The following is a 27,024-nucleotide window of genomic DNA, read 5'->3' as shown; positions in this document are numbered from 1 at the left end:
CCCATATTTTGTATTGGCACCTGCCGAGGCCTTTACTTTAGATAGAATTGACTGAAAAGTTGTGTTAGCCGGAGTAGAATTAACAGAAGTCTATGGGATAAGAGTACTGCTACAGATATTATCGGTACAGTGGGTATGGCAGTCAGCGGCTGAATATAAGGTCACAGCTTCAATTCCCAGCGTGCAGATGTGGAACGCAAGAAATTTTCAGGCTTTGAGATTTTGATGTATGTTAAAGGAGTACTGACACAAAAATTTGAAGTTGAGATAACTTGTGAGATCGATTTAGTGGGTCACACACACACCGTGTGTAAAATGTCAGCGGCGAATATCGCTTAGAACATATTTAAAATCAATTTTAAAGTACGTGCGCGCAGCCAACCGTAAAACAGAGCACCTCGTGACATTGACATCACCCGGGTCTGTAAATAGCCAAGAAAACGCTACGTCATGTGGCTACGTCACGAATTTTCGTTGGCTGCCATGCGGCTTTACACGTGCTCTTTACACGTGCTCGCCGTCGCCGGCCGCAATATCCGAGTCGCTGCTCTCCAGTGGGTCAAATTGAAAGTGATTGGCCACGTCTAATACGGCGGCGACTACCACATGCAGGAAATCGTTGCCGCTGGACGACGAAAACGAGGACGACGACGATGATGATGGCGAGGACGTGGCAAACCACGTGCAGGAGTAGCAGACGACTAGCAACACGAAGCTCGCGTGCCGGCGCGCTGCACGCTGGCTGCGCGGCAGAGCATACGTCATGGCTTTTTGCGAACACGTGACCACTTTGTTTACACTCCCAGTGGACCGTTTCGTTGCTCTCTGAAACTGAAACTTGGACTGGTCGCTACAAAAAAGACTGCAGATAATTACCTGTCGCGCTCTGAAGTAAATGAGGTCTCGTGCCGTGATTACTGGGTCATTAACTACTTATTAAAGCAGAAAAAACCACATGGATTTTTTTTGTGTCAGTACTCCTTTAAGGAACACCATTTCGTCAAGATTAATGCAGAGCCCCACAGTATTGCCTCACTTATAGTCAAGCTGTGACGTTGGGATGTTAAACTCACTAATTTTTAGAAAAGGCTTTTGCATCATTTTGATTGGTTAATTGATAAATCAAGTTCACCATGTTTAGTATGCTTACCAGGCTTAAAGGCGCCCTGAATCACTTCTTATAGAAGTCGAGAAATGCATTTGAAGTTAAATTAGACTATTTAACCCTTTCGCTGTCGGACCTTTCTGGCCGTGACGCACCCCCAGTGTCGGCTTGGTTTCAGGGAACGAGCATAACAGGGAATGAACATAGCAATTTATTTTTGATTATGATTGGTATACAAATAACATAGTCAATGCAATATGCACATTTCAGTGTTCTGCAGCTGCTGTTAGTAAACATAATCATCAGCAGCAGCCTGACTATAAAATCCGTTCAACATCCGAATCTGACGATGCTGAACCCCCTTCCTCGCATGCTACTCTGTCCGAGTCCGAATCCGAGCTCGGCTCGTATTCTAAATCGGAATTGAGCCACCGCTCCAATGAGCAGATGAAGGTCCCGCGCGCTCAGCCATCCGAAAGTAACCGCGTGCAGGGAGGATGCGCTTTCAGTCGCCCGCACAACGAAGAGAAATGGGATGTTGCGTGATCAAGAAGACAGAGGGAGATGGAAAAAGGCTAAACAAAGTTCGAAGGGCTTTACGTTTACTGCTGCAAGTTGAAAGCGAGGGTGCGGCGAGAAAGCGAAAGCAGCAATCGAGTCACTCTTTTTGGAGAGGCAACGGCACGTGCGCCTGAACTTGACGCGCCGTAGCAGACACACCAACAGAAGAAAAATAAAAACCTTCAAACCAGCGGAGATGGCAGGACAACCCTTGAACCACACGCGCGCGACGCATGATCCAGCGAACGCAGAGCCACCGCGCCACTCAGCGAAGAGAAAGTGGGAAGTGGTAGTCGCACCGTACTCTTCAATACATGGGTTATACAGGTCGGGGCGAATTTACGAAGTTGTAGAAAGAGTCAACAGATGGTGCGGCCAATCCAGGAGCGCCAGCTTTGCGCTAAGGCCCGAAATTTTTAACGCACGATAGAGAACGTACCGGTACGTCCGTGGCAGCGAAAGGGTTAAGGAATACTTTGCTGCAAAAAGTACTTCAATGCGCTCAGCTGAAGCGGGGTTATTGACAATCAAGCATCACATTAGCAAAGTTTCTGTTCTTTCTTCAATGACTAGCACTGCGAAGGCATTTCAGTTCAAATGCAAAAGCTACGACGGAGCGGAGCATGCCCACAGCGCTCCACCTACTGAACATCATCATGGTGCGCAGTTCAAATTTGATTTTAAATTTTCACGTAGGTGCCACTTTTTCTGATTCTTCCACCTACAACATACCAAACGCGGTTGTCCTTGGAAAAATGCAATGCACTCAGCCAGTGGACTCTTCGTGGCACCCAACGGTGGCCGCAGTATGTATGCTATGTGGCAGATCGCAGCTACATGCAACTGCAGTGCGTATCCACGACATTTGCTTTGTGCACAATAGGGCTTGAGTGCCCACTAGCACTCGTATGCTCCAGTCTGATCGTGCTGCTTGGTGCGAACTGGCTTTGTCCTACACCAGCTTGACTGACGGATAGTAGATCGAACTTGCACATTTTAAGTGCTATCAATAGTCTATACAAAGCGAACTCCACCAAGGCGTCTAACCGTTAGTAGCCAGGAGTTAGCGTGCACTGGCAAGCATGCGTGTGGTTGGACCTCAAGTTTCTTGTGGTTCTAGGCTAGATGAGCATTCAAAACTAGTCTAAATTAATGTGACCCGAGAGCTACGACACCGATAATCAGGGTGGCCAAAGCTTAATTCCTACGTGGGCGGCTGCAGCTGAGCGTGAGCAGACAATAGTTGGCTTCTTCCTGAAGTACTTAACTATTATAGAAATTTGAAAGCAGATTTTAGCTTACTTCTGCCTGTTTATTAAAATGCGTCAGTAAATATACACAGTAATAGAAGGAAGAAGCGCACTGATCCAAACACCCTTCTTGATTGTTCGTAGCTATTGGCCAATAGCGTCTGCTTATGGGAATCTGCTATATTACAAAATAAAGGGTCCAGAAAAGAGTGAGGAGCAGGCTTCTGTTGAAAAGAAAGCATTTGAAAGAAAAGTGACTTTGCACTCTGCTTGCAAGCTCCACATGCTGTGCACGACTGCATAACTTGGCTGTGATGTTCACAGCAGCCTATGCTATCCGTGGACTGTGTTTTTTCATTAGGCCCAAGGTTTGTTCAGGTCTCCTTTCACAGGGAAACGTAACTTGGTTGCTTAAATCGCAGTGGAGTGTGAAAATAAGTTTTCACTTGCTAAGCTGGCTGCTTTTTTTTTTCAACCTTTTGTCATTCTTGTAAGTTGTTGCCACCGCTGTTGCTCTTCGTGCTACTCATTATTATAATGATGTTTTTAATACTCAACAGATCCCCCAAGCGAAAAGAGCAGTTCTGGCTTCGGCCACAGATCAGAGTCCGCTTCATTGACCGCAAGTACAAGAACGGGAAGTACTACAATACAAAAGTTAGTAGCAGTTTTACATTTGTCTCCTTCTAGACCAATATTTTGGATGTGGTCGACATGCAAGTTGAATAAACCAGCTTAGTCTGGCAGATGACTTTCTTGGCATTCAGACTCACTGCGTTTGCATATATTTGATTTAAAATTTATGGAGAGGGACCAAGGAACCAATTCATGCTTAGAGGGGCCTGAAACACTTTTTTAACATAATAAAATCATCAGAAAAATTCTGTACTTACCTGTACAGTACCCAGATCAGCCAAGCAATCTTCATTGGAAGTCATGAAGAACAGGATACAGAGGCTCCTTCTAATACTAGAGATGAAGTTAGAAGGGCTTTGCAAGACATGGCCCAGGGAAATGTGGCAAGAGAAGATGGAATACTGTAACCGTTGATTTAATCAATGATAGAGGAGATATTATGATTGAAAAGCTTGCGGCCCTTTATACGCAGTGCTTCACGACTTCAAGTGTGCCAGAGAGCTGGAAGGATGCCAATGTTGTACTAATTCATAAGAAGGGAGACATTAAAGAATTGAAGAATTATGGGCCTCTTAGCTTGCTTTCAGTATTGTATAATATATTCACCAAGATAATCTCCAATAGAATCAGGGCAACACTTGCCTTTAATCAACCAGGAGCACAAGCTGGCTTCAGGAAGGGATATTCTACAATGGATCACATCCATGTCATCATCAGGCAATTAAGAAATGTGTGAAGTGCAATCAGCCGCTCTATATGGCTTTCATAGATTATGAAAAGGCATTTGATTCAGCAGAGATAACAGCAGTCATGGAGGCAGTGCATAATAAAGGAGTACAAGAGGCATATGTGAATAACTTGGGAAATATCTGCATAGATTCCACAGGTACCTTGGTTTTCTACAAAAAATGTAGGGAATTGCCTATTAAGACAGGGGTCAGGCAAGGAGCAATATCTCCAACTCTATTCACTGCATGTTTTGAAGTATTGAAGCTATTAGACTGGAAAGGCTTAGAAATGGGGATCAATGGTGCATTGATGATGGCTTTGTCAAACTGTATTTTTTTACAGCTTTTTCTGCAGCTCCTCTGTCCATGTATCTTTGAGGCAGAAATAAACTTTATTATTATTATTATTATATCTCAACAATCTTCAGTGTCCTGCTCAGCAACACCAGGGATGAATTGCGACAAATGATTGAGGACCTTAACCGGCAAATTGTAAAAGTAGGGTTAAGGATTAATATGCACAAGACAAAGCTAATGTTCAATAGCCTGGCAAGTGAACAAGAATTCATGATCGCTAATCAGCTTCTAGAGTCTGTACAGGAAAATACTCACAGGGACCATATTCACGAGAAGAAAATTAACGGAAGAATAAAATTGGGTCGGAGTGCCTTTGGCAGCCATTAACAGTTCCTTACCGGAAGCTTACCACTGTCATTGAAAAGAAAATTGTACAATCATTGCATTCCACCAGTGCTAACACACAGGGCAAAAACTTGAAGGTTAACAAGAAAGCTAAAGAAAAAGTTAAAGAGTGCGCAAAAAGCAATGGAATGAAGCATGTTAGGCATAATGTTAAGAGACAAGAAGAGAGTGGTGTGGATTAGAGAGCAGACGGGGATAGCTGATATTCTTATTCACATTAAGAGAAAGAAATGGTGCTGGGCAGGTCATGTAATGTGTAGGTTAGATAACCAGTGGACTGTTAGGGTTACAGAATGGGCAACAAGAGAAGGGAAGCCCAGTTGAGGATGGCAGAAGACTATTTGGGGTGATTAAATTAAATTTGCAGGGCAATTTGGAATCGGCTTGTGCAAAACAGGGGTAATTGGAGATCACTGGGAGAAGCCTTCCTCCTGGCAGTGGACATAAAGATAGGCTGATGATGATGATGAAAAACATTGCCGATCTGTTAAAGAGGCTCCTGTGAACCATTTGAGCCAAGTATTAATTCACTGCATGGAGCAGGGAAATTACAATCTTCTGTCAAAAGCAGAGAACATCCACCCTAACCTCGCTTCCACAATGCCGTCACATCGAAGCAGCTAGCCGACTAACGCTATTGGCTGATTTCGTGATCGCAAGAACATTCTCAGTAATACATAATTGCTAATTTTGAGTTAAATAAATTTAAAATGTATATGTCTATGATCTCAAAAAGACAGAAAAATAATTTTGTCTTTGCACTGCACGTAGCTGCGTGCGCTTGAGTGGCCTCTGAGATGGCAGCTGTGTGCTGCATAGCGTAGTCAATCACAGCCTTTTGCCACCCCAACACTCAACTTTTGGCCAGGGCTTCACCCTCTTGGTTTCTCTGCTGTGTAGCTTCTAGTGCACTAGGGAAGACGAAAAGAGAGAGAAAGCTGGGTGTTTTTATGATTACTCCACTTATAGTTAAAGGATTCTAAAAAATTTTTCTGGCAAGATGTTTATGGGTTGACAGACTTTAATAGTGAGTCTATTCTATGATTATAGTTAGAAAAGTGTTTCAGGGCCCCTTCAAACATCGGTGCTGATATGTCAGCGTGACGTTATGGATATGAATGGATTTTCTAATATTTAGGCTCTTCTGGGCACAAGAAAAGTTCTTGAAACTTCTTAAGTCTAGCATATGATATGTTTAGAACACATAGCAGTTTTCTAATGGTCAGTAATTAACGAAATGCAAACAGATGCTGCCAAAATGCAAGATGTCATAGCAAGCTGAACCTACCGCTGTAGCTCAGTAGCTATGGCGTTGCGCTGCTGAGCATGAGGTCATGAGTCGAATGCTGGTTGCGACTGTATTTTGATGGGGACGGAATGCTAAAACGCTCGTGTACCATGCATTGGGTGCACTTTAACGAGCCTCAGGTGGTAAAAATTAATCGGTAGTCCTTCACAATGCCGTACCTCAATATCTGATTGTGTGTTTTAGCATGTAAAATCCCAGAATTTAATTAATTCTAATAGCAAGCTGGCTGAAAAACTAACAGGCTGACGTCACCGCCACTCTTTCATTTATTAGTCTTTTCTGGCTTAGCAAGCTTATGTTCATAAAAAGACAGCATTTAGTGCATTGCAGCAGTATACTTTACCACTACAGCCTAACTTAATACATATCTCTCAAGTGTCCTTTTAAGCTTTTATGCTTTGTTGTGTTACAGCTGGTAAACTTGTGTGTTGACATTTGTTATTCCAGATGACAATCGAAGATGTCACCTCAAGAACCACCTGCATGTGTAACACAGAAGATGGGAAGATCTTGGAAGGTGAGATTCATAACTTTGATAATTACAGTAAACCCTCATTGTAATGAAATCATTTTACTTGAATTATTGCCTTATTTGAAATTTCTCCTAATCCCTATCCAAATGCATGCATTTTAAACTGGATTACTTAACGAATACTGATAAGCTGCTCAACGTGCATGCATTCACAGTGGCCTTCTACACCCTTCGCGTCGTCGAAATGAGGAACTGTGTGTGTCACCAGCTATAACCATTACAGTGCTTGCTTGCCCTTTTGCTCTATGCTGCACCGTGTGTCAACAGCGATGAGCCGTGCCGCCATGGTGCTGCGGCAACTAGCAAAGAATGGGTCCATACTCATGCCAACACTTGTATTTCGCGCTGATCAAGTTACCCTCTCCATTGCCAGTTATCACCATCGCAGTGCCTGTTCGCCCTTTTCCTCCATGCTGCATTAGCGCGTAATCAGCAGTGAGCAGCGTCACTGTGGCAGCACGGCGCTGTAAAAGGCAGTGTGCAACAAAACAGGCAAACGTTACTCCGTGCAGCCTTCCGCATGCCTGGCATGCTCAAGATCACCCAAACCAACATGCACTACTTCTTCTGTGCTTGTATGCAGTCGATTTCGACCGCAATCGAAAATGTGCTGTGTGACGTCTGTATTAAGTGCAAGACGTGGTGTGATTTTGTGTGTGGTCCATCATACAATCGTTTGCATAAGCAGCCGCACTCAACAGGTTCTCAACAGGATCCGCCGCATGCGACCAACCTGCTGAATATGATCGCACGACTGTCACGTTCGTCGGACGGCTGCAGCCAATTACAGCGCTGGTAGTCTGTATGTCATGGCCATGTGGTAGACCCGGCAGGGTGGGCCTGGCGAGCAAGCGACATGCCGCTTCAATCATACCCATACTTTTATTTTTTCTCCTTGGTCAAAATGCTGACCTCTTTTGCCACTGATGGTGGCACATAAAATTGGCTACAATTTGTTTCTGACACAAAATAACATATAAAATAAAGTGACCTTGCAAGCTTGCATGTTATAAAACGTTGTGCGAAATCGTAAATCGTTGGCCTGATTTTGACTCGAAAGCAGTCAGTGCAGATGCCGGAGCAATCGTTTATGCAAAGCAGCTCACCTGAATGGCGTGTTTTCTCATCCCTACCAACGGCACCGGGAAAACTAATCGTATTTTCACTTAAGAGCAACATAAATGTTCGGGCATTAATTGTGTTGATGAATTTAGGTACTTTATTACGAGCTGTGGATGCATCACAATGGCTGTCAGCCACAGAATAGATGGCTAGCGAGCGAGGCCTATATACCATCTCCCAGCAATCTCAAGCTCGTCTGGCTTGCCCATTTGCCTCTGTTGGCGCCAATAAAATCAAATGTATTGCAATTTAAGGGCAACGTAATTGTGCACACATTGTGCCGACCAACATAGGTGCTTCGTTATACGAGCTGCATGTGATCGTGTTGCAAGCGCCATTGGTATTAGATTTGACAGCCGAGCACGCTATGCCTGCTGGCTCCTAGCCATCGGCGGCTGTCAACGAAGCCGACACTGTGAAGGCGTCCCTGTGCAAGCACATCTACAGTGTTTGCATAGATGTGTTTATGTCGTCATTGTTAAAAACAACAGAGCTGCGCATACACGTTTGCTTTCACTTTCTGTGCACAGTTACACAGTATTCAGTACATCCACGTAGGCATGCTGGTTCTGGGCCGAGCTACGTGCCGTTCGCTCATTCGTGCCATATGTCCCAAATCATCGTATGCGGCAAGTCGGACAGGACTCGCTGTAAGATGGATTGCACACGAAATAGCACCATGTGTCTTGCACTTTAGACTTCCACGAAGTTGTGCTACTATTTCTGCTCTACTGGTCTTTTACAGACTAGGTACTTTTATCAAATTGCCACTTATATAGAATTTTTTTCACCATCCCATTCACTTCGTTATCACAAGAGTTTATTGTATATAAATTATGGCATTCCTTACTTGTAGCAGTTGTAGTCACGTATGTGGTATCTGTTCTAGGACCGTATCTTGTAGAAATCCATTTCATTTTCCATTCCCCTCGTCATCAACTCACATTCAGCCACTGGTATCGCTAAGCGTGGTCAGTGATTGTGATCAGTAATAAAAAACAAACAATGAAAAATGGGTATTGTTACAGAATGCAAAATAAGGCCCTTGTAGAAATACTAATTGAAATCAGTCTATCTTTAGCTCTAGTTTTATAGTTCAAAGATATAATGAAAGCATGTCGTAATGCACTGCTTTTTTAACAGAAGTCAGAATCTAGCAGAGTTAGACATTCTACTCTTTATAACAAACTAAGGATGGCTTACAGTTTTAGCAATCTGAAAAGTATAATGAACTCAAACGTTTTCACAAACATGCAAGTATGCCCAGCAGACTAAAATGCGCCCTGAACCCTTCTTTTCACTCACAATAAAAAATGCAGCTTATATTGTGGTGTGTGTCCATTGAACAGTGCTTTCAATTTGCTCACCAGTTACTAGTTTTTCTAGCACATGAATGTGTGATTTGAGTTTCATGTGGTTTTCAGACATCAAAGCATCAATGCTGGAAACTGTGATTCCTAGGAAGTCACCAGCTCATGTGCTTGTGCTGTTGGGAAGCTATTGTGGTCAAGTAAGTGAAGCCGAGAGTACATTTTTGCCTGGACATTTTTGAAAATGTGTAAAGACAGGAATCATAATGAAAAGAATGCTGCAACACTCCTTGATAGGTGCAGAGACTAGGGAAAATGTTAGGCATAATACGAATTGCAAGATATGCTATAAGAGACAATTGTAAAAGAAGTGAAGACAGAGACAAAGAACATGACAGGTTTGTCCCATTAGCTTCTTCATCTCTGTACTCAAACTTTTCTACGTTGGGTTTTCCCCCTTTGCTTCTTTTTATTTCTCTTTTTTTTTTCATTTTAATGCACTTGGCTTAGTACAAATTGTGAACTTGTGTCTACCACCTTTTGTCCACTCGTGTCCCTTGAAATTGGCAGCAGTAAAGCATAGATGTGGGCATGGCAGACCTGTTAGCCCCTACCGAAGCTTTGCTGGTACGGATCAGGCAGATGGTAGCAGAAGGCCGGTATTATTGACCAAAATGTTTAAGGGACAACATAAAAAAAGCTATATATTGCTGTATACACCCTTGGACTTGATTGTATGCCTGACTCTGCACGCCAAATTTAGGCCAAGGCATGTGATTGCATGAGCTATTAATGTGCAAAAGTGTGAAATATGTAACAAAACCTCGAAAATGTGAAAATCACTCTGAAGCACAAGTTAAAACGCTTGGTTTTTGCTATAGTAGGACACTGAAATCCTAAATTCTTCCTCAAACACAAAAAAACATACCTAATAAATTGATGCAATAGTTCAGTTGTATTAGATCCAGGGGCATCAAACTTTGTGGCCTTGGGGAAGCCCAACGGCTTTCCCACCGTGTTGCAGAACCCCTCCTCTCTCTTTCCAGTTGCGTGCCTATAAGTAGACTCACTTCTAATGAGACTGTGCCACACAGGCATGGCAGCACGCTACGTCAGCACCACAAACAGCCATTAGGATGTTATGTTGCATGCTGCTGCGCACCGCCAGATCTTGGATGCAACGCATTCACTGCCTTCACAAACCGTTCGTTCTCCGGTCTGCATTTGGTAGTCAATGCGTACGCTGTGTTGACATGGCACGAGCCTGAAAAGCTGAAAACCATTATAACAAAAAAAAGATTCTTGCTGAAATATTCGAGTCTGCAGGTAGCATTCACTCGTTAAAAATTTTCCTAATGTTTTTTTTTATAGCAAGCGTTATAAATGCTTGTGATTAGAATTATAATGTTGTCAGTTTTAGGCAATTCAGAGCTGATGTAAATTCAAGATGTGAATGCTTATTTGTGACTGGTGCGAAGCTATACTAGTGCGAGTCAGCACAGTATGTTAACAGATTGAGAAAGTAAGTGTGCAATATTGCAAAGCTTGTGGAGCGCATAGCATCGACATTAGCATGGGCGCCATTAGCGTTAGCACTAAACGAAAGTAAGTTGTGTCAACCCTACAACCCCAGCTTTACGCTGCTCACTGTGCTCGCTCACTGTGCACCTGCTACTGGCTAAAAGGACTGTACTATCAGCATCAAATGAAACATGAACAGCGGAGCGTGTGGCCCAAGCATAAGTAAAGGTGCAGTGCGCACCGTCCAGGCATCACCACTGACAAGCGCGCTCATCCAGTTTGGCCACACGGCGCTCATTTGGGAGTCAAACAAACGGTCAAAGGCGCTCGGCAGGCCCATGTCGGCCACCGTTGCGGCTGCCAGCGATAGCGTGGTGCGCAAGTTTACTGGATGAAAGAATGAATGTGGTGCACAAGCCGCAAACCACATGAGCGAATCTACAATGATGATGGTGCAAACTGCACTACGCACACCGCTGTTTGCGCCGATGCATTTACGGTTTCGGCGAACTGTGCGACAATACTCGCCGTAAACTAGAAATTTTAGTTTCTCTTCTCTTTTATTTTTATTTTCTCCCTTTCAAATGTAAGAGCCAGAACAGAAGCGAAAATATCTCACTATAGGAGGATCGCGCAGTGCAGCCAAAGCGGAAGTGCATGCCTGTCAATGGTGATGACTGGACGGCGCGTGCTCCACTGTTCACGTTTCATTTGACACTGATAGTACGTTACAACAAAAGAATGAGTGCCAGCCTCTATCGCCAGGCAAAAATTGCCTGTTGCTACTACAGCCACCACCACCCCCCCACAGTACAACTGTTGACCATGCCTTTGCAGCCACAATTTTCCCAATCAGAATGCAAACTATAGCTAGCATTTCATCCGCATTCGGAACAAATGCCCACTATACAACGAAATCAACCACGCATGATAATATGCTGGAATGATGGAGCTGCGCCAGAATACAACAAGCGAGCATAACACCCATGCAGTGTGAATAATAACTTATAATGACAAATTTTCCAGAAGAATATCGGTCTGCCGTCACTGTTGGGGCTGTAATATTCTCTAGTCTAGGTACCCGCTATGAAAGCTACACCAGATGATATAAAGACAAGGTTACAAATGCCAAGCTTATTTGTTCGCCACCTTAACTTTCTGGCATTTCTCAAAGACCTTGAGAGTTCTCTAAGCATTTAACTTTCTGATCTCAGTCTGAACACAGCTGCTTTACATGTTCCTATACTTGGATGCAGAAAGATACAGTTAAACCTCGATATAACGAAGTAGGTAAAACCGGCAATTTGCTTCGTTACAGTCAACGACAGATATTTTGGACCCTCTAGGGAACATAAAAACGTTCGAAAATTCAGGCAGTCAGAAAAAATGAATGCATGCAAAAAAAACTCACCTTTTTTCCTTTTTCTCGGATCTAGAGGTAAAGGGCGAAGTACCAGGCTTCCGAAACCCTGCCAAAGCATCAATGAAGGTGCTATAAAAAGAAGCGCTCAAAAACTCTTTATGCAGCCGACTGCCAGTTTATTATGTACATGTGCATCGTCGGGCAGCCAGTGTTATTGCTGCAGTGGCTTGAACTTGTTGCTTGTTGTTTGGACGGCGTTCCGGTTGCATGCGATCATATTCGCCTCGATCTGAGCAAGGTTCATGTCAGCACTGTACACCGATGAAAGAGTCAACAGTGCTCGCGTCAACTCGGCGCTTGTAGGCGGCGGAGGCATTGGCTCCTCATTTTTAACATCGGAGTCTTCTGAATCCCCCACAACCTGACCGACTATTCCGTCGTCAGTCAGTTCTGCGCAGAAGCTGAGCTCGTTGTCAGCGTCAACAAACTGTTCAAAAGTTATTTCCGTGGGTACGGTACTGCTTTCCGCGCTTCGATGCCATCGGCGAGGACGACGAAGACGGAGTAGGGGACATCGAAGGCAAGCGAAATCCTCAAGTTGCGAACAGTGGAGTTCGCTGACGAGCATCAAAGCACCTAGGCCTAGCGTCACAGAGCAAACTTGACACAACAGCACAACCACACACCACGCTAGCCAAAACGTGGCCTGTGCAAACAAACGAAATAGCGCCGCTCTGGAAACTCCGCCGGAGGCGGAAGTGCGGCCATTTGCGGCGATGAACATAGCCAGCGTGGCCAGACCAAATCGGTGTGTGAAGGCTAGATTCGGCTAGTTGTGGTTCAAAGCGGTGATATGCTTTGGCTGCAAGTTGATTTCCTTCGCAAGGGTGCTGTGCGAGAAGCCAAAGGACCTTCCGTCGCGTCAAAAAGTCCGGAAAATTGGACGGCGGGGGGTTCGAGCATCCGAAACTTAAGATGTCCTTATACATTGATTCTATGGGGCTCGTGGCGGTGCCGCGAAAACGTCCGAAATATCAGGCATGTCCGAAAATTTGGGCATCCAAAAATTCAGTCGTTGACTGTATATCGAAATTTAATTGTATTGAAATTCGACCTTTTATGCAAATAAGTACAGTTGCCGATTGATTTTTCTTACACAGAAAGGCACCACAGAATTTTCCGAATTATCGGGCAATTCAAAAAAGCAAATTTGAATGAGAAAGTATTCATTTTGATGAATTTGGGATTTGGCGATGAATGACACGTTTCATGCCGCGTTGACGATATCTTCACATCTGCCGTACGAATTAAGCGAAGCCAGCTGCGCTCTCACCTGCACTCAACTCCCACAGCTGATAGCGTTGCCCGCACTGGTAGAATGTTATCATGAAAAGCGCCGGCAGCAGGGAGCGAATGCTTCAGCTGCTTCTTGCTCCAACAGGTCACCGAAACTCAAGATTACACAACCTCCAGTAGTAAACTCGTGGGAAGACAGCTTACATGATGCTACACCATCTCATCTTAGCACACTCACACTTTGCACACATGGCAGATTACCTCTAAAGCAGGGTGCACGGCTGCATATGTGCTCAGCCGCGCAGCCACAAGTGCCAGAAATGACGATGCATGCCAACTGCCTCCCTCCCTCCCCCTTTTGCTCCTGGTGCACGCTTGATCGCGTTACTGCGAGCTTGCTCCCCTCCTCCTCTTTCTCTTTGCTCGCACGGGAAGGCGACATTCGTGAAGCCACCATCTTTCTTGTCTCAACCTCGCACGGCCACGATAGGATTTATCGCACTTCGACTTTATACGAAAAATGATGCGGCTCCACTTCGGCAGTCGCTCTTGCCGTCTCACGAGTGATTTGAGAGGTGCGTCTGCAAGCAGCCCCTCGTAATTCAATCATTTGGCCATCTGCATCCGCGGAAGTTTTCATTTATTGTCTCAGCATTCCTTTGCGGTGGGAGCAAAATTTCTTTATATTGAAATTGCATACAAACACACTTCATGATATTGCGGTTCTAAATACCTGGTGTTCTATGGACAAGAGCTTATTAAATGTTCAATAATTCATTATATTGAGAATTCCGTTATATTGAAGTTTGTTATATCGAGGTTTAACTGTATATTGAAATGCCTATTTTTTGTTTGTTTACAGCGAAATATTTTTGCTTAGTGTTAAAACGTAAACACAATTAATTAGCGCACATGAAACCGCTACTTCTAGACCCATCCATAATCTTTCAAGTAAATGATGGAGTTGCAAGCAACTGGACACCACAGAGAAAGCTCTTGTTGAAAATAAAACTCAGCACCAATAATCTAGCTCTCAGTAATTATTGAGTCACCATAGTAACATGAATCAAAGTATTGTAGTTTTAGAACACAACGGGCGGCAATCATGTGCACATTTTGTGCAAGAATTTGCAAAGTGAGCTTTGTCTACAGCATGCACGCTGCTCTCACTTGCCGTCATCTTCTGCAGCTAGAATGCATGTCATCACCATAGTGTGCTGCCTGGGCTGCGCCATTGTGTTGTTGCAGGCTCTCTATAAGCATGCAGAGAATGCTAAGGGGGTCAAGCATGTCTCGAGAGAAGGTGGCAGGGAAGGCAGGGCCTCGTATACGTTCTACATCCACTTAACCAAGGTAGCACTGCTGCCCTGTCTGTCTGTGGCCTTCGTTATTTACAGTTCGTGTTGCATTCGGCATGTTATCTTTCATCTCGAAGGCCATCATTCTTGATAAAGAACATGCATTAACTCATAGACAAGCAATGTTTTTTTTTTTCACACACACGATCAATAGCGTCTTCACACAAACGAATGGTCATGCGCACAAAAGCTTCTCTAATTTTTTTCAAACAAATGTCACAAGTCACTCGTGCTGCAGAATGGTCTTTGATGTACCGACTTTAATGCCTTCAGAATGTAGCGGTGCCCCTGGTGTGCGTCAAAACATTTGTCACACATTTTTATTATGAAACCAATGCAGTGCAGTATCAAACTGACCTTTGTCGAAAGTGTGCTGTGCCAACACCAACATGCCTGAACGACAAATGTGAACGCAGCCCGTGTTTCCGTTACAATAAGCCGTTTACAATAAACAATTTTTGCTATTTTCTCTAGGGACCTGAAATTTTCAGCTAATATTCAATCTTGTGGGCTGATTGCAAATATGCAAGTAAATTTTTTCTAAGTCAATCCTATAAAATGTTAGCAGTATTGTGTTATAAATTTAGAAGGTGAGTAACAAAAAAAAAAACATTCTGCAGCAAGAAAGCTAAGGGTAAACACCTGTGTGTCTGAAAGTCACAAGAATGCAACTTGGCATTTTAATGTTTGTATCTATATTTTAGATGAAGTTATAAAATTCTAAAGTTTCAGCATTGCGGGCGTGAATTTGTGTGTGTGATTTTTAACAAGGTTTCAAAATGTTGCCACGTCCTAAACCTTAATATAATAGCGGTTCTGCACTCTAAGACTCTCTACAGGGGTGGGAATCCTACGCCAATTGCACCATTTTAATACTCAAGCAAATTGATGTGGCAAAAGTGAAAAAATGACTGCAATGAGAGGGTAGCAGTAGTCATAATAAAGCTGACTAGGAGGTATAGAATAAAGATAGTACAAACCTGTGCTCCAACCTCCAGTCATGATGATGAAGAAATATAGCAGTTTTATGAAAATGTTGAATTAGCAATGTGAAAAGTGCACACTCTGTATATTGTAGTCATAGGCGACTGCAATGCAAAAGTGGGGAAAAGGCAGGCTGGTGAAGAAGCCATTGGCAACTACAGCGTGTATTCTAGGAACACTTGAGGAGAAATGTTGCTAGAATTCGCAGAAAGGAATAAGCGGCGAATAATTAACACATTCTTCAGGAAGCGTTGGAACAAAAATTGGACCTGAAAAAGCCCTAATGGTGAAGCAAGAAATGAAATTGATTTCATACTTCCTGCCAATGTCAGCATAGTGTAGAATGTAGAAGTGTTAGGTAGGGTAAAGTGCAGTGATCATAGGTTAGTGAGGGCTAAGATTCACCTTAATTTGAAGAGAGAAAGGATGAAGTTGGTGAAGAAGAAGCAGGCCAACCTAGATGCAGAAAGGGTAAAAGCAGACCAATTCAGGTTGGCATTTTCAAACAAGTTTGCAGCTTTAAAACAGAGGAATGAAGTTGACATAGAGGCAATGAATAAAACCATAACTAGGCTGGCTTCAGAAGCAGCAATTGAAGTGGGAGGTAAGGTCCCAAGGCAACCAGTAGGTAAGTTCTGCCAAGTAACTAAGGACCTAATTAAGAAACGACAAAAAAATGAAGGTGTCCTACTGAAGAGATAGATAGAATTCGCGTAACTGTCAAAACTAATCAACAAGGAGAAAATAAAGGATATTTGAAATTATAACATGAGAAAGACTGAGGAAGCAGTAAAAAATGGACGCAGTCTGAAAACTGCAAGAAGGAAACTAAGCATCGGACAAACCAAGATGTATGCATTGAAAGATAGACAGGGTAATATCATCAGTAATCTCGAAGATATAGTAAAAGCAGTGGAAGAATTCTATAATGACCTGTACAGTACCCAAAGCAGAAACGATACCTCCATTCAAAGTAGTAATGAACAGGTTAGAAAGGCTCCTTCTATAACTAGCAATGAAGTTAGAAGGGCCTTGCAAGACCAAACGGGGAAAGGCGACTGAAGATAGACTACCAGTCGATTTAAACAAAGATGGTGGAGACATAATGCTTGAAAAACTAGTGGCCCTTTATACGAACTGCCTATCGACTTCAAGGGTCCCAGAGAACTGGAAGAATTCCAACATTATACTAATCCACAAAAAGGGAGATGTTAAAGAATTAAAAAATTATAGGCCCATTAGCTTACTTCCAATATTATATAAAATATTCTCCAAGCTAATCTCCAATAGAATAAGAGCAACACTCGACTTTATCCTTTCCTGAAGCCAGAGTGTTCCCTTGGTTGAATACTGTACATTGAATCACACCAATTTCATCAATATGGTAATCGAGAAATCCGCAGGGTAAAATCAGCCTCTATATTGCTATCATAGATTATGAAAAGGCGTTTGATTCTGTCAAGATACCGGCAGTCATTAAAGCATTACGTAAGCAAGGAGTATAGGACGCTAACGTAAATATCTTGGAAAGTATCTACAAAGATTCCACAGCTGATTTAATTCTCCACAAGAAAAGTAGGAAGATACATATAAAGAAAGGGGTCAGACAAGGAGACAGTCTCTCCAATGCTATTCACCGCATGCCTGGAAGACGCATTCTTATTTAACTGGGAAGGCTTAGGAGTAAGGATCAACGGCGAATATCTCGACTACCTTCTATTTACAGATGACATTGTCCTGTTCAGCAACGCTGGGAACGAGTTACAACAAAATATTGAGGCCCTTAACAGAGAGAGTGTAAGAGTGGGGTTAACCCTTTACTGCACAATTTTTTTCTTCCTCAAAATATTATTCATGTCGGTGTAGGGAAGCATAAAAGTACCTGTACTCCCATGGAAACTTACTTTAGCGAATGTCTGTGGCTTCATATTGTAGAAAAAGGGTATGTTACATATTTGCAACAATGTGCAAATAAAGAATAAGTTGAAAGTAAAAGATAGATTTAGTGCGATTCATACGCAGATGCTTATTTGCACGAGACAATCATGATTGCAGCTATGATTTAGTGTGGAACAAAGAGAAGCACTTGTACATGCTTGTGCAGCACAGGTGGTTCCCACACTTCGTGCAGTACGTCATGCAGATTCCCGTGCAGTCGGGAAACAATGCAGTGCTTTTGGGTTATTGTCAAAATGTAGAACATCGAAGCACAGGCGTAAAGCTGTGCCCGTGACGACGTGACACGGCAGTGTGCGGAGGCACAGCGTACTTTTGAAAAGAAAAACGTAAATTCGACCAGAGAACATCTTGTCCACATATTGAATCGAAACAGACTTACACTCGTGGCTGTCGGGACTAATTGAATAGTCACTGCCTTCACTATCAGGAGGAATTGCTGGGCCATACCAGCGTTTCGGAGCCATTTCACTTTTCTGAAGAAAATAAACCATCCACACGTTGTTGCATTTGTGCAACATAGCAACGTTCTGTCACCAGGAACAAACTATTCTGAAATGACAATGTTTTTTTTGAACCTAGAGTCGGAAGGATGTGGAGCATAGCATAAGAATTTTTTTTTTGCTTTGTCTTATGGAGAAATACATTTACAATTTGTAAAACTTACCTATATCACTGCTCGCGGGCGCGCGCAGCCTCCGCCACGTTTGTTTTGGTAGAAGATGCGAAGGATTAGCACAGATTGCAGCACAAGGTGGCGCGTTTTACAGGCCAATGTTGCAGATATGCAACAACATGTACAAGCAGCTCCAAACTGACTTTGCTTCGGTTTGCCGTTCATCAGAATGTTGCGTAAATGCAACAAGGTGCAGTAAAGGGTTAATAATTAATATGCAGAAGACAAAGATAATCATCAATAGCTTGGCAAGGGAACAAGAGTTCAAGATCACAGGTAACCGTGACCGTGAGAAGGAAATTTACAGAAGAATAAAAATCGGTTGGATCGCATACGACAGACATTGTCAGCTCCTGCCTGGAAGCTTGCCATTATCATTGAAAAGGAAGCTGTACAATCAGTCCATTTTACTGGTGCTGACCTATCGGGCAGAAACTTGGGAGGCTTACAAAGAAGCTTGAGAACAAGTTAAGGACCCCAATAAAACGAAGAATGCTATGCACAACGTTAAGAGACAGCAAGGGAGTGGTTTGGATCAGAGAGCTAACAGGTATAGCTGATATTCTTATACACATTAAGAGAAATAAATGGAGCTGGGCAGCTCATGTAATGCTTAGGTTAGATAACTGGTGGACCATTACGGTTACAGAACGGGTGCCAAGAGAAGGGACGCTTAGTCGAGCACGGCAGAAGACTAGGTTGGGTGATGAAATTAAGAAATTCTCATGCACTAGTTGGAATCGGTTGGCGCAGGACAGGGGTAATTGGAGGTCTTAGGGAGAGGCCTTTGTCCTGCAGTGGACATAAAATTGGGTGATGATGATGTTGGTGGAGCAGAGTGCTGGCGCCATTTCTGCGGGCACCTACTACCGGCTGCGCCTTTTGTTTTCTTTTTTTCTTTCTTTTTTTATAGTAGTGTGCTAATATTCGAGTTGATTGGGTTAGTATTCGATTCAAAGAACACTTTTACTATTCGAAATATTCGAACCCCCAAAATGTACTGTTTTCAGTTAAATCAGCTTTGCCCAAATACAGCCGTGTTATGCGACAATGCATACAAATTGTATTTTGGTGCTTGGTGCTCAGCTTGAGTACCCCATTGAGCCTCTTCATGCATTTGGACTACACCAGCCGCCCGATGAAGACCTCTCTGCAAGCTACTAATCTGGCTAAGTGCCTAGAAACACAGTTTCCAAACTACAAATCTGACAAAGTAGCAAGCTTGGCAATCTCTAGCAGCGAGTAAAATATAATGGAATTAAGAAACTTAAGATCTTACACTTTTAATAGCATTCATCTCACCTGTGTAGCACGGGCATCATTTCCCCTTAATTAATTACTTCTCTCCACCTTGCGGGTCTCCACAGAACTCTTGCCTTTGCTTCGAGTTGTTGACAAATTCAACTTCGCTTTGCCATCTGCTAGCCACCTGGTTAGCTCAGAGGGTAGAGCAGCTGCCCCAGAAAGGTGGTGGCCCCGGGTTCAAGTCCCGGACCAGAATGAATTTTTCTTCAACTGCAAGGCTTTTCTTTCGAGGAACCTGTATGGGTCTCCTTTCTAGGAATCGATACGATTGGGTAGATGTCTCATTTTCCCATAATTAATGATAATATTTTGGGCCACAAAGAAAATTAATGTGATTGGTGGTGTAAGCTTGGTGCTCACTGTTCGCTCAGCTTGTGAATGCCAATACCAGACACTAGTCTGTCCAGGAAGCAGCCTTTTTCAGTGTGTGAAGAAATTGTGGCATGCAGAAGGTTGTTGCTACACGTTGAACATGTTGAGCAGCTATCTTTCTTTCATGACAACATTAAATAACTGCAGGTATAATACTGTCAGGCAAAGTGTTGTACTAGAGAATTTTGTTGACTGCAAAATAATTTTTCTGGGCAATATTTGCTGCACAATACATTTGCTTTTTCTGTCTGCAAGTCTGGTTGGTGAAAGAAATTGCATTTTTTCAAAAGCAATGGTGTTAATATTCCAAAAACATTTTATTTGAATAGCACTTCATTACCAATCTTCGTATTCGCTTCAAAATTGAAAATGTAATATTCGCACACCCCTACCTTTTTGTTTTGACTCGCACTAGCGCCATGACAGTTGCTCATGATTGTGGTGCATAGCCTAGGATTGTGGCCACCGTGAAGCTTGATATTACGTCGATCACATTGCTGCGCAACACGATCGCCGTGATCAAAAAGTGCAAACTGAGTGGGCAAGCGACAAGGGAAGCCATGTGTAGCAAGAGGTCTCAGAGAAGAAGAGCCCAAGAAACGAGGAATCTCACTGTCTAGTCTTATTCAGGGGGCTTACACCCAATCACCCAATATGAACTCGACATTTGCAAGTGCTTCTAGTGAGTCTAGTGAGTGTCTAAGCTCAGTCACATGCAGAATATTTGTTTGAGCTATAGTTGGTGGGTGCTGTCACATCACCAAGAAATGTCTTTCAATAAACCACTGTGGTAGTCACTAACCCTAACTTCTCTTGAAAAACACCTCCAGTTGCTTCGTCAAAAGAAAGTATTGAAGGTGCCTTTAGGCTGCTCTTCAACAATTTTCTAGTGCTGCAGAATACAAGGTATTGTGTCACCTTAGTTAATTATAATAGTGCTCTAGTTTAATGTTTACTTTCTCCAGACTGCTCCAAAATTAGAATTTGGCTGCTCCAATCTGCTCCAGAATGAAATTTTATCTACTTCAAAAAATTTCTACAGAATTACCTTGGGCACTTGAACCCTGCTTTCTAGCATTCAGGCAAAAAATAAAGAAAAGATACTTGAATAAGTAGCAGAGACGGTGCAGCTCCCAAAATTTTTGACTTGCAAGGATAATTTTTTGAGTAGAATGCAAGAAGCTGGTAAGAGCACAAAAATATACATTTCAAGCTACAAAACCAGGTAGTCCTCTTTTGAAGCAGCATTAAAGAATCGTTTTTGACAGAAAAGCTAGTCGGAAACATTCTCTTTTGAGTGAGACCAAGATGGCCTGGCTCTGATAAGTGCTTTTGGAATGGCAAACGACACAAAATGGGTAATTTTTCATGTTCTCTTGGACAAAACTGAACATTTGAAAGTATAAATATAGTAGCATGTTTTTCCTCAGCGACATATCATTTCAAGCTAGTTTTCTGTCAGGAGGTTTGCCATGGTGTGTAGTTAAAGAAATAACAGTAATCAAAAATATAGATTTTTGTATTTTTTTGTTTCCAAGACTCGTGTCCCCCACTTAAACGGCCAATATATTGTCATCCGTTGGCATCAATAGTCAGCCATGTAGATGCTGCTAGACTTCAAAGGCACTCTGAGCTTGCAGAACTTCCGAGTTGATTTCTGCTGACATCTTACAAACTGCACTCACGAGCATGAATTAAAAAGCACGCAGTGCAGCCACCATGAACCTGCAAATCATACAGCGATGAGCCATGCATGCTGCTGCCGTGTGGCTCTATTGCTGCTAGGGTATCAAAACGCAGTTGAACCAGAAAAGCAAAAAAAAAACATTATTTTTGCTCGAACCAGTACTAAACTGGAACATTACGATTTTTTTCACACCATAGCACAACCAAAAGGAAAAATTATGGCTTTCGGTTGAGGTTGGACCTTTTCTCGTACTTTTCTGATTTTAAATGTAGCAGCACTGTTGATACGGTTTTGAGCATATTGTGTCAGGGGATGACTAGGTTTTGTGTTACGCGACAATATTTGCATTGTATCCAGTGCACAGACTCACCAGACTGTGATGCACGTTAAGCACTTGAGACAGTGGAGCACATGTACTTGTGGTTTGTCCCCAGTGTAACTGTGAATGGCAGGCATTGATCTCTTTGTTCGCACGAATTAGCAACAAGCTGTTGAGTGAAAAAGTGTCACTGGGCCATCACATCAATGACCAGACATATCAATGAAATGAGCCATCAACGCTCCATTAGAATATTTAGTTAGCACAAGCCTAGACGCAGGGCTGTGAAGAGGGCCTTCGAACACACAAGTGTGATAATCACACTCTAAATTTTGTCCGCATCATTACTCCTCAGTCTTTCTCCTCTTCCCTTTCCCCCTGAGCAAAGTACCAGGCCAAAAGACTCTGTGTTTCCTCAATGTATTTTCCTCTCTATCTTTCTCCCTCAATAATGCTTTGCTTCACATTCCAGCAGTGGTGTTGGATCTGCTTACTAATTCTTTTTTAACTATGTGCGGCCCGAAGGACAAACAACTGGCGCATTCTTTCAGTGCAGCTTAGCAGCAGTGTCGAGTTCTTGTACAAAATAAATTTGTGCTGTTTTCCTGTAATTATTTTCAGTTATGCAAATTAACTTGTACCAGTCTAATTTATTTATTCATTCCGGACTTGAACGGGCACTCAACCATTTTCGGTGAATTGGAAAGAAAACCGGAATGAAAAAAGTTCTGGTTCGATACTTTGCTTGTGGCTCACATATACCAATGTGTGGATGTGGCGTGCTATGGCTTCATTAAATACAAAGTGCAGTGCAAATTTTCTTCTCTAAATCGATAAATAGTGGAAGTGAATAGCTAAAAAACGTGATGGTGTCAGATTCTTTCTGACCGCTTGCAGAAGCCTAAGAAGCCCACTTTCAAAATTTAAATTTCATTTTGGCTTCAATTTTTTGCTTTCAGACTTTCACAAATTCTAAGTGGTCTGACCAAGCATATTACATGTCGCTTTGCATAGGTTTACCGTATAATCGCTTTGATGTGAAGGCATCAAATGGCCCATTGAACATCTGTAGCAGTGAAATGGCACCCAAATTGCCATTGGCTGTGATGCCTCATCATGAGCTCGCTCGTGGTGCTGGCTCATGCTTGCTGGCTCGGGCCAAAAGGAGCAGAGCAGGCAAAAGGAAATGCCTGCTGCCTTGGTATTGTGTGAGAGGAGAGGGCACCACCGCAACACCCCGTCACCCTTGCCCTGTATTATCTGTACGTTTCTTGTTCGCACAAGCTCTCACCTGCATCCTAACTGCGCCTCGATAAGGCCAAATCGAAACATTCCAAGCATCTCAAAGCACTCGCTTGCCCTCAAGAAGTTCATAACTCAAAGGGATGCTCAGTAGACTGAATTGGTCTTAATGCTTTCGCATTCACAACTCATAAGAATTGCTCAGGTGTCCCCGGATTTCTTTATATTTAAACATGCTTTATATCTATCATGAATAACATTGTGTCACCATTTTCATATGCATTCGAACTCGCTTATCCATTTATCGCAATATTCAAGTGCCAAGAAAATTTCATTGTTATTACTGATAATTGGTATAACCAAGTTAAATGAAAAAGAAAAGCAGGGCGGGCAGGCATTCAAGTATTTAAATAAAAAGTACAGTCGAATGAACTGACTTATAGGATTACCAGTTTTAACAATAGTACTTGGATGTAACAATGAGCAGTTGCTACACTGTAAACTCTTTGTGTGTGTTCTATTGTAAAATAAACCAATTACTACAATATTCCCATGCCGCATTATTGTCTATAAAAGTTAAATTTGCTTGCTGCATTTCTGCACCGTAAAGAAATGCGAAATTTAGGAAAATAAACAAAAATGTGAGCAGCTTGCCACACCCGCCTTTGTGCGACGCACCCCGCATGATGCCCTTCCACCTCCTAGACGTCGCCCAGAGTGTGGAAGGGAGGCAAGAGGGGCATGTGAGGCTAGTGATACGATGCGACGAAGGCATGCTGTGCAGGGTGCATGGTACAAAGGTGGGTTGGGCTAGGAGGTGCTGCTTTTTTTGTTTTTTTTTTAGGAAATGCGACAAAGGTCCCATGTGGGCTGCTTGGCACAGAGGCGGGTGTGCCGAAGCTCCCCACCAAGGATGTTGCATCCTTTTTCCTCTTTTTCCTTTCGAGTCACGCACCCAGTAGCCAGATTTAATTGTTATAACTAATAATGTGTCATGGGAGAATTGTAGTAAGTAGCTTGTTTTACCATGGAACACAGACAAAAGTTGATGGTGTATCGGCTGCTCATTTGTTGTATCTGATATATTATTCAAACTAGATACTTTTCAGTTGTAAAACTCCGCCTGGGAGTGGCGCGCGAACGTGACCCTCTGCCGTCTCCTCTCGCGAGGCGGCGCTGCCGCCATGGTTGGCCCGGTTGGGTGCGGAAGCTTCCCAAGGCAGCAGCACGCCGCCAACTCAATGCCAGCTTTTTTTTTTTTTTTCTGCTCCCTCTGTAGGTTGATTTGGAAAGAGACAGTATTGAGTAAAACGTGAGAAATTTAATAAATTGGCCTAGTTTAGTCTTACTGACAATTTTACCGGTTTTGTGGTGTCACTGAAAATCAACATTTGGTGCTTCAGGACTATGTGCCCATTTCATAGCTACTCCATCGTGGAATCTCGGTCTTGTGCTGCCATTTTGTCTGCCCAACTAGTGCCATCATTTCATTCAGAGTGTTTGAAAATGTGCAATGATTCCGGAATCATTCCAACTCTGTTTGAGAAACAGTGACCTCCTCTTACTTTCCACATTCTTGCAAAACTTGTAGCATGTACACTATGGTCAGCTGGATAATTAACTATAAAGCTTTGCCTTTGTCGTCGATACCCAAATTAATGATGTGTTATGCCCACATATAAGCAAGTACTACCCTAAATGGCTTCCCAACATAGCTGTAATCAGTGGGAAAATATGAACTGCATGTTCCCTCTAAGAGTGTATTACACTCCATGGCTGTTCTAACACACCCTTTCTCAGTAATGTTCTGAAACATTGGCCAAATCTCGTTTGAAATGAAACATGACATGGCTTGGTTTTTGTGGAGTAATTATGCTCTGAACTCATGCCACTGGTAATTGACATCTTTCACAGTGTTCTTCCAGGACAGTTTTTACCTCGGCTTTTGCCACAGCATCTGCGTAGAAGGCAGGGAGGACTGTGTACTGGCATGTGCTTTTTCCAGGCATAGATATTGTTAAATCTGCTATGGGTGCAGCTAGTGATTTTTTTAATGCATGAAATTGCCTTGCTTCAAATGTCAGTGAACAGCCAAGGATTTGTTTTTATAATTGCAGGTTGGTGTGGTGTTGAAGAGGGACAAGGAACGATGCCGTGCCACCGTGCAAATGCTATATGACAAAGCAGTCTTGGACTTCAACTATGACAGTATATCGGAATACACTGGAGATATTTCTCATCACTACTAATGCATTGAAATGCCACTTGTAAAACACCTGTACATAGCTCATACATCTAATGAAGTAAAAATGTGTGTAGCAGCCGTTACAGCTGCCGCCTTTGCATGTTCACTTCGTTTAAAAAAGAAGCAACAAATCATGCAAAATACAATTTTATTAAGCACCTAGTGTCTTTGTTTTATTTTTCAGGAAGATTGCAGTGACCCACTGTGGTGGTAAAATGCAGTAACACTGATTTACCATACTTTGCATGCATATCAAAGAACCCTAGGTGGTCAAAATCAGTCCAGAATCCCTCCTCTATGCTGTCCCTTATAGCCCACCATGTAACCTCCCGACACCAAACTCCACAATTTAATTTAGATATTACAGTGGAATCTCCAGAGGCTCTGCAATAATAGATGTAATCAATACATTTTGCTTCTGAGCACAAATCTTCCGGATTAAATTTAAGACTGTGTACTGATGATGGGGAGCTTGTCACCTGTGCGTGTTAAAACCAAGAAGAAATTGGTCATTATCTTAGCCCATTACTGCTCAAGCCCATTTTCACTCCAACACATAACCAAGTTAGATGGGAATCCAGGGATGGAAATGCTGTGCCAATTATGCCATCTTGTACCAAACTGTCTAGCTGCACGAACCTGTGCCAGAACGCTAATTTCGAATGAAGTCGCCAAATTTAGCAGGATATGCATGTTCAATGGCAACCACACAGCCACAGACATGTGTTGGCTAGCGCCTAGTCCTGAAATCCAAGCCTAAGTAATCCATCTTAGCGTTGGTGTCTTTGGAGTGTGAGTGCATTTGGTGGCATTATTGTAACTTGGCCGCAAGAAAATGAAAACCATTTTGCACTACACAACTCATTAGGAATGTTTTATATAAACGCTATGCAACTGCATATACGTGAACCAGCTCATTTCATGGGGCAGTTGAGAAGGAAAGCCGCACCGAGCGCATAAGCTTGTACAGTTTGCTCAGCGTGTAGCTCATTAGTTTCATTACAGATCTTAGCACTCGCTTGTGCGCTTTATTGGCACATCTACATCTGTCAATGGACAAATGCTGTGCGTGTGACATTCTAAATCTATTTTGCATACATGCCTGGCTGACAACCTGCTTGCTTTCATGAAACTTCTTAGTCAGAAATATCTAATGGCAACCGCAATCGTCACACAAATTGGCACTCAGGCTACACTATTTCTTTCAGGGCCACACCACACAATATCAGGCTTTTGCTGCCACAGAAAAAAAGCCAAGAATGTAAAGCTTTATGTTTAGTCAACTTTAGCGGTCAAATGGTGATCACAATTAAAGATAACGCCAACCTTTTCTATATGGACCATAAAACACAGACACTGCACATATGTTGATTTTTCTAGAGCTTTTGATCGTGTAGCACATTGCCATTTAATTAACTGTTGTCCCTTATTGCCATTTAATTAAC

At 42.8% G+C, this 27,024-nt stretch overlaps 1 protein-coding gene across 1 annotated transcript in view; it reads left to right on the top strand.

Moving 5' to 3' along the window:
• LOC135902298 (G-patch domain and KOW motifs-containing protein-like) overlaps nt 1-25,737 on the top strand; it is a 43,635-nt gene extending 17,898 nt beyond the window's left edge. The window contains exons 7-10 of the mRNA XM_065432263.2: nt 3,477-3,573; nt 6,739-6,808; nt 9,370-9,455; nt 25,452-25,737. Coding sequence (XP_065288335.1) covers nt 3,477-3,573; nt 6,739-6,808; nt 9,370-9,455; nt 25,452-25,583 — 385 coding nt within the window. The 3' untranslated portion in view covers nt 25,584-25,737. The remainder of the gene's footprint in view (nt 1-3,476; nt 3,574-6,738; nt 6,809-9,369; nt 9,456-25,451) is intronic.
• Nucleotides 25,738-27,024: the final 1,287 nt, after the last annotated feature.

This window comes from Dermacentor albipictus, chromosome 5 (genome assembly GCF_038994185.2).
Source record: "Dermacentor albipictus isolate Rhodes 1998 colony chromosome 5, USDA_Dalb.pri_finalv2, whole genome shotgun sequence".
NCBI classification, from domain to species: Eukaryota; Metazoa; Arthropoda; class Arachnida; order Ixodida; family Ixodidae; genus Dermacentor; species Dermacentor albipictus.
This window is presented reverse-complemented; position numbering and strand designations above follow the sequence as displayed.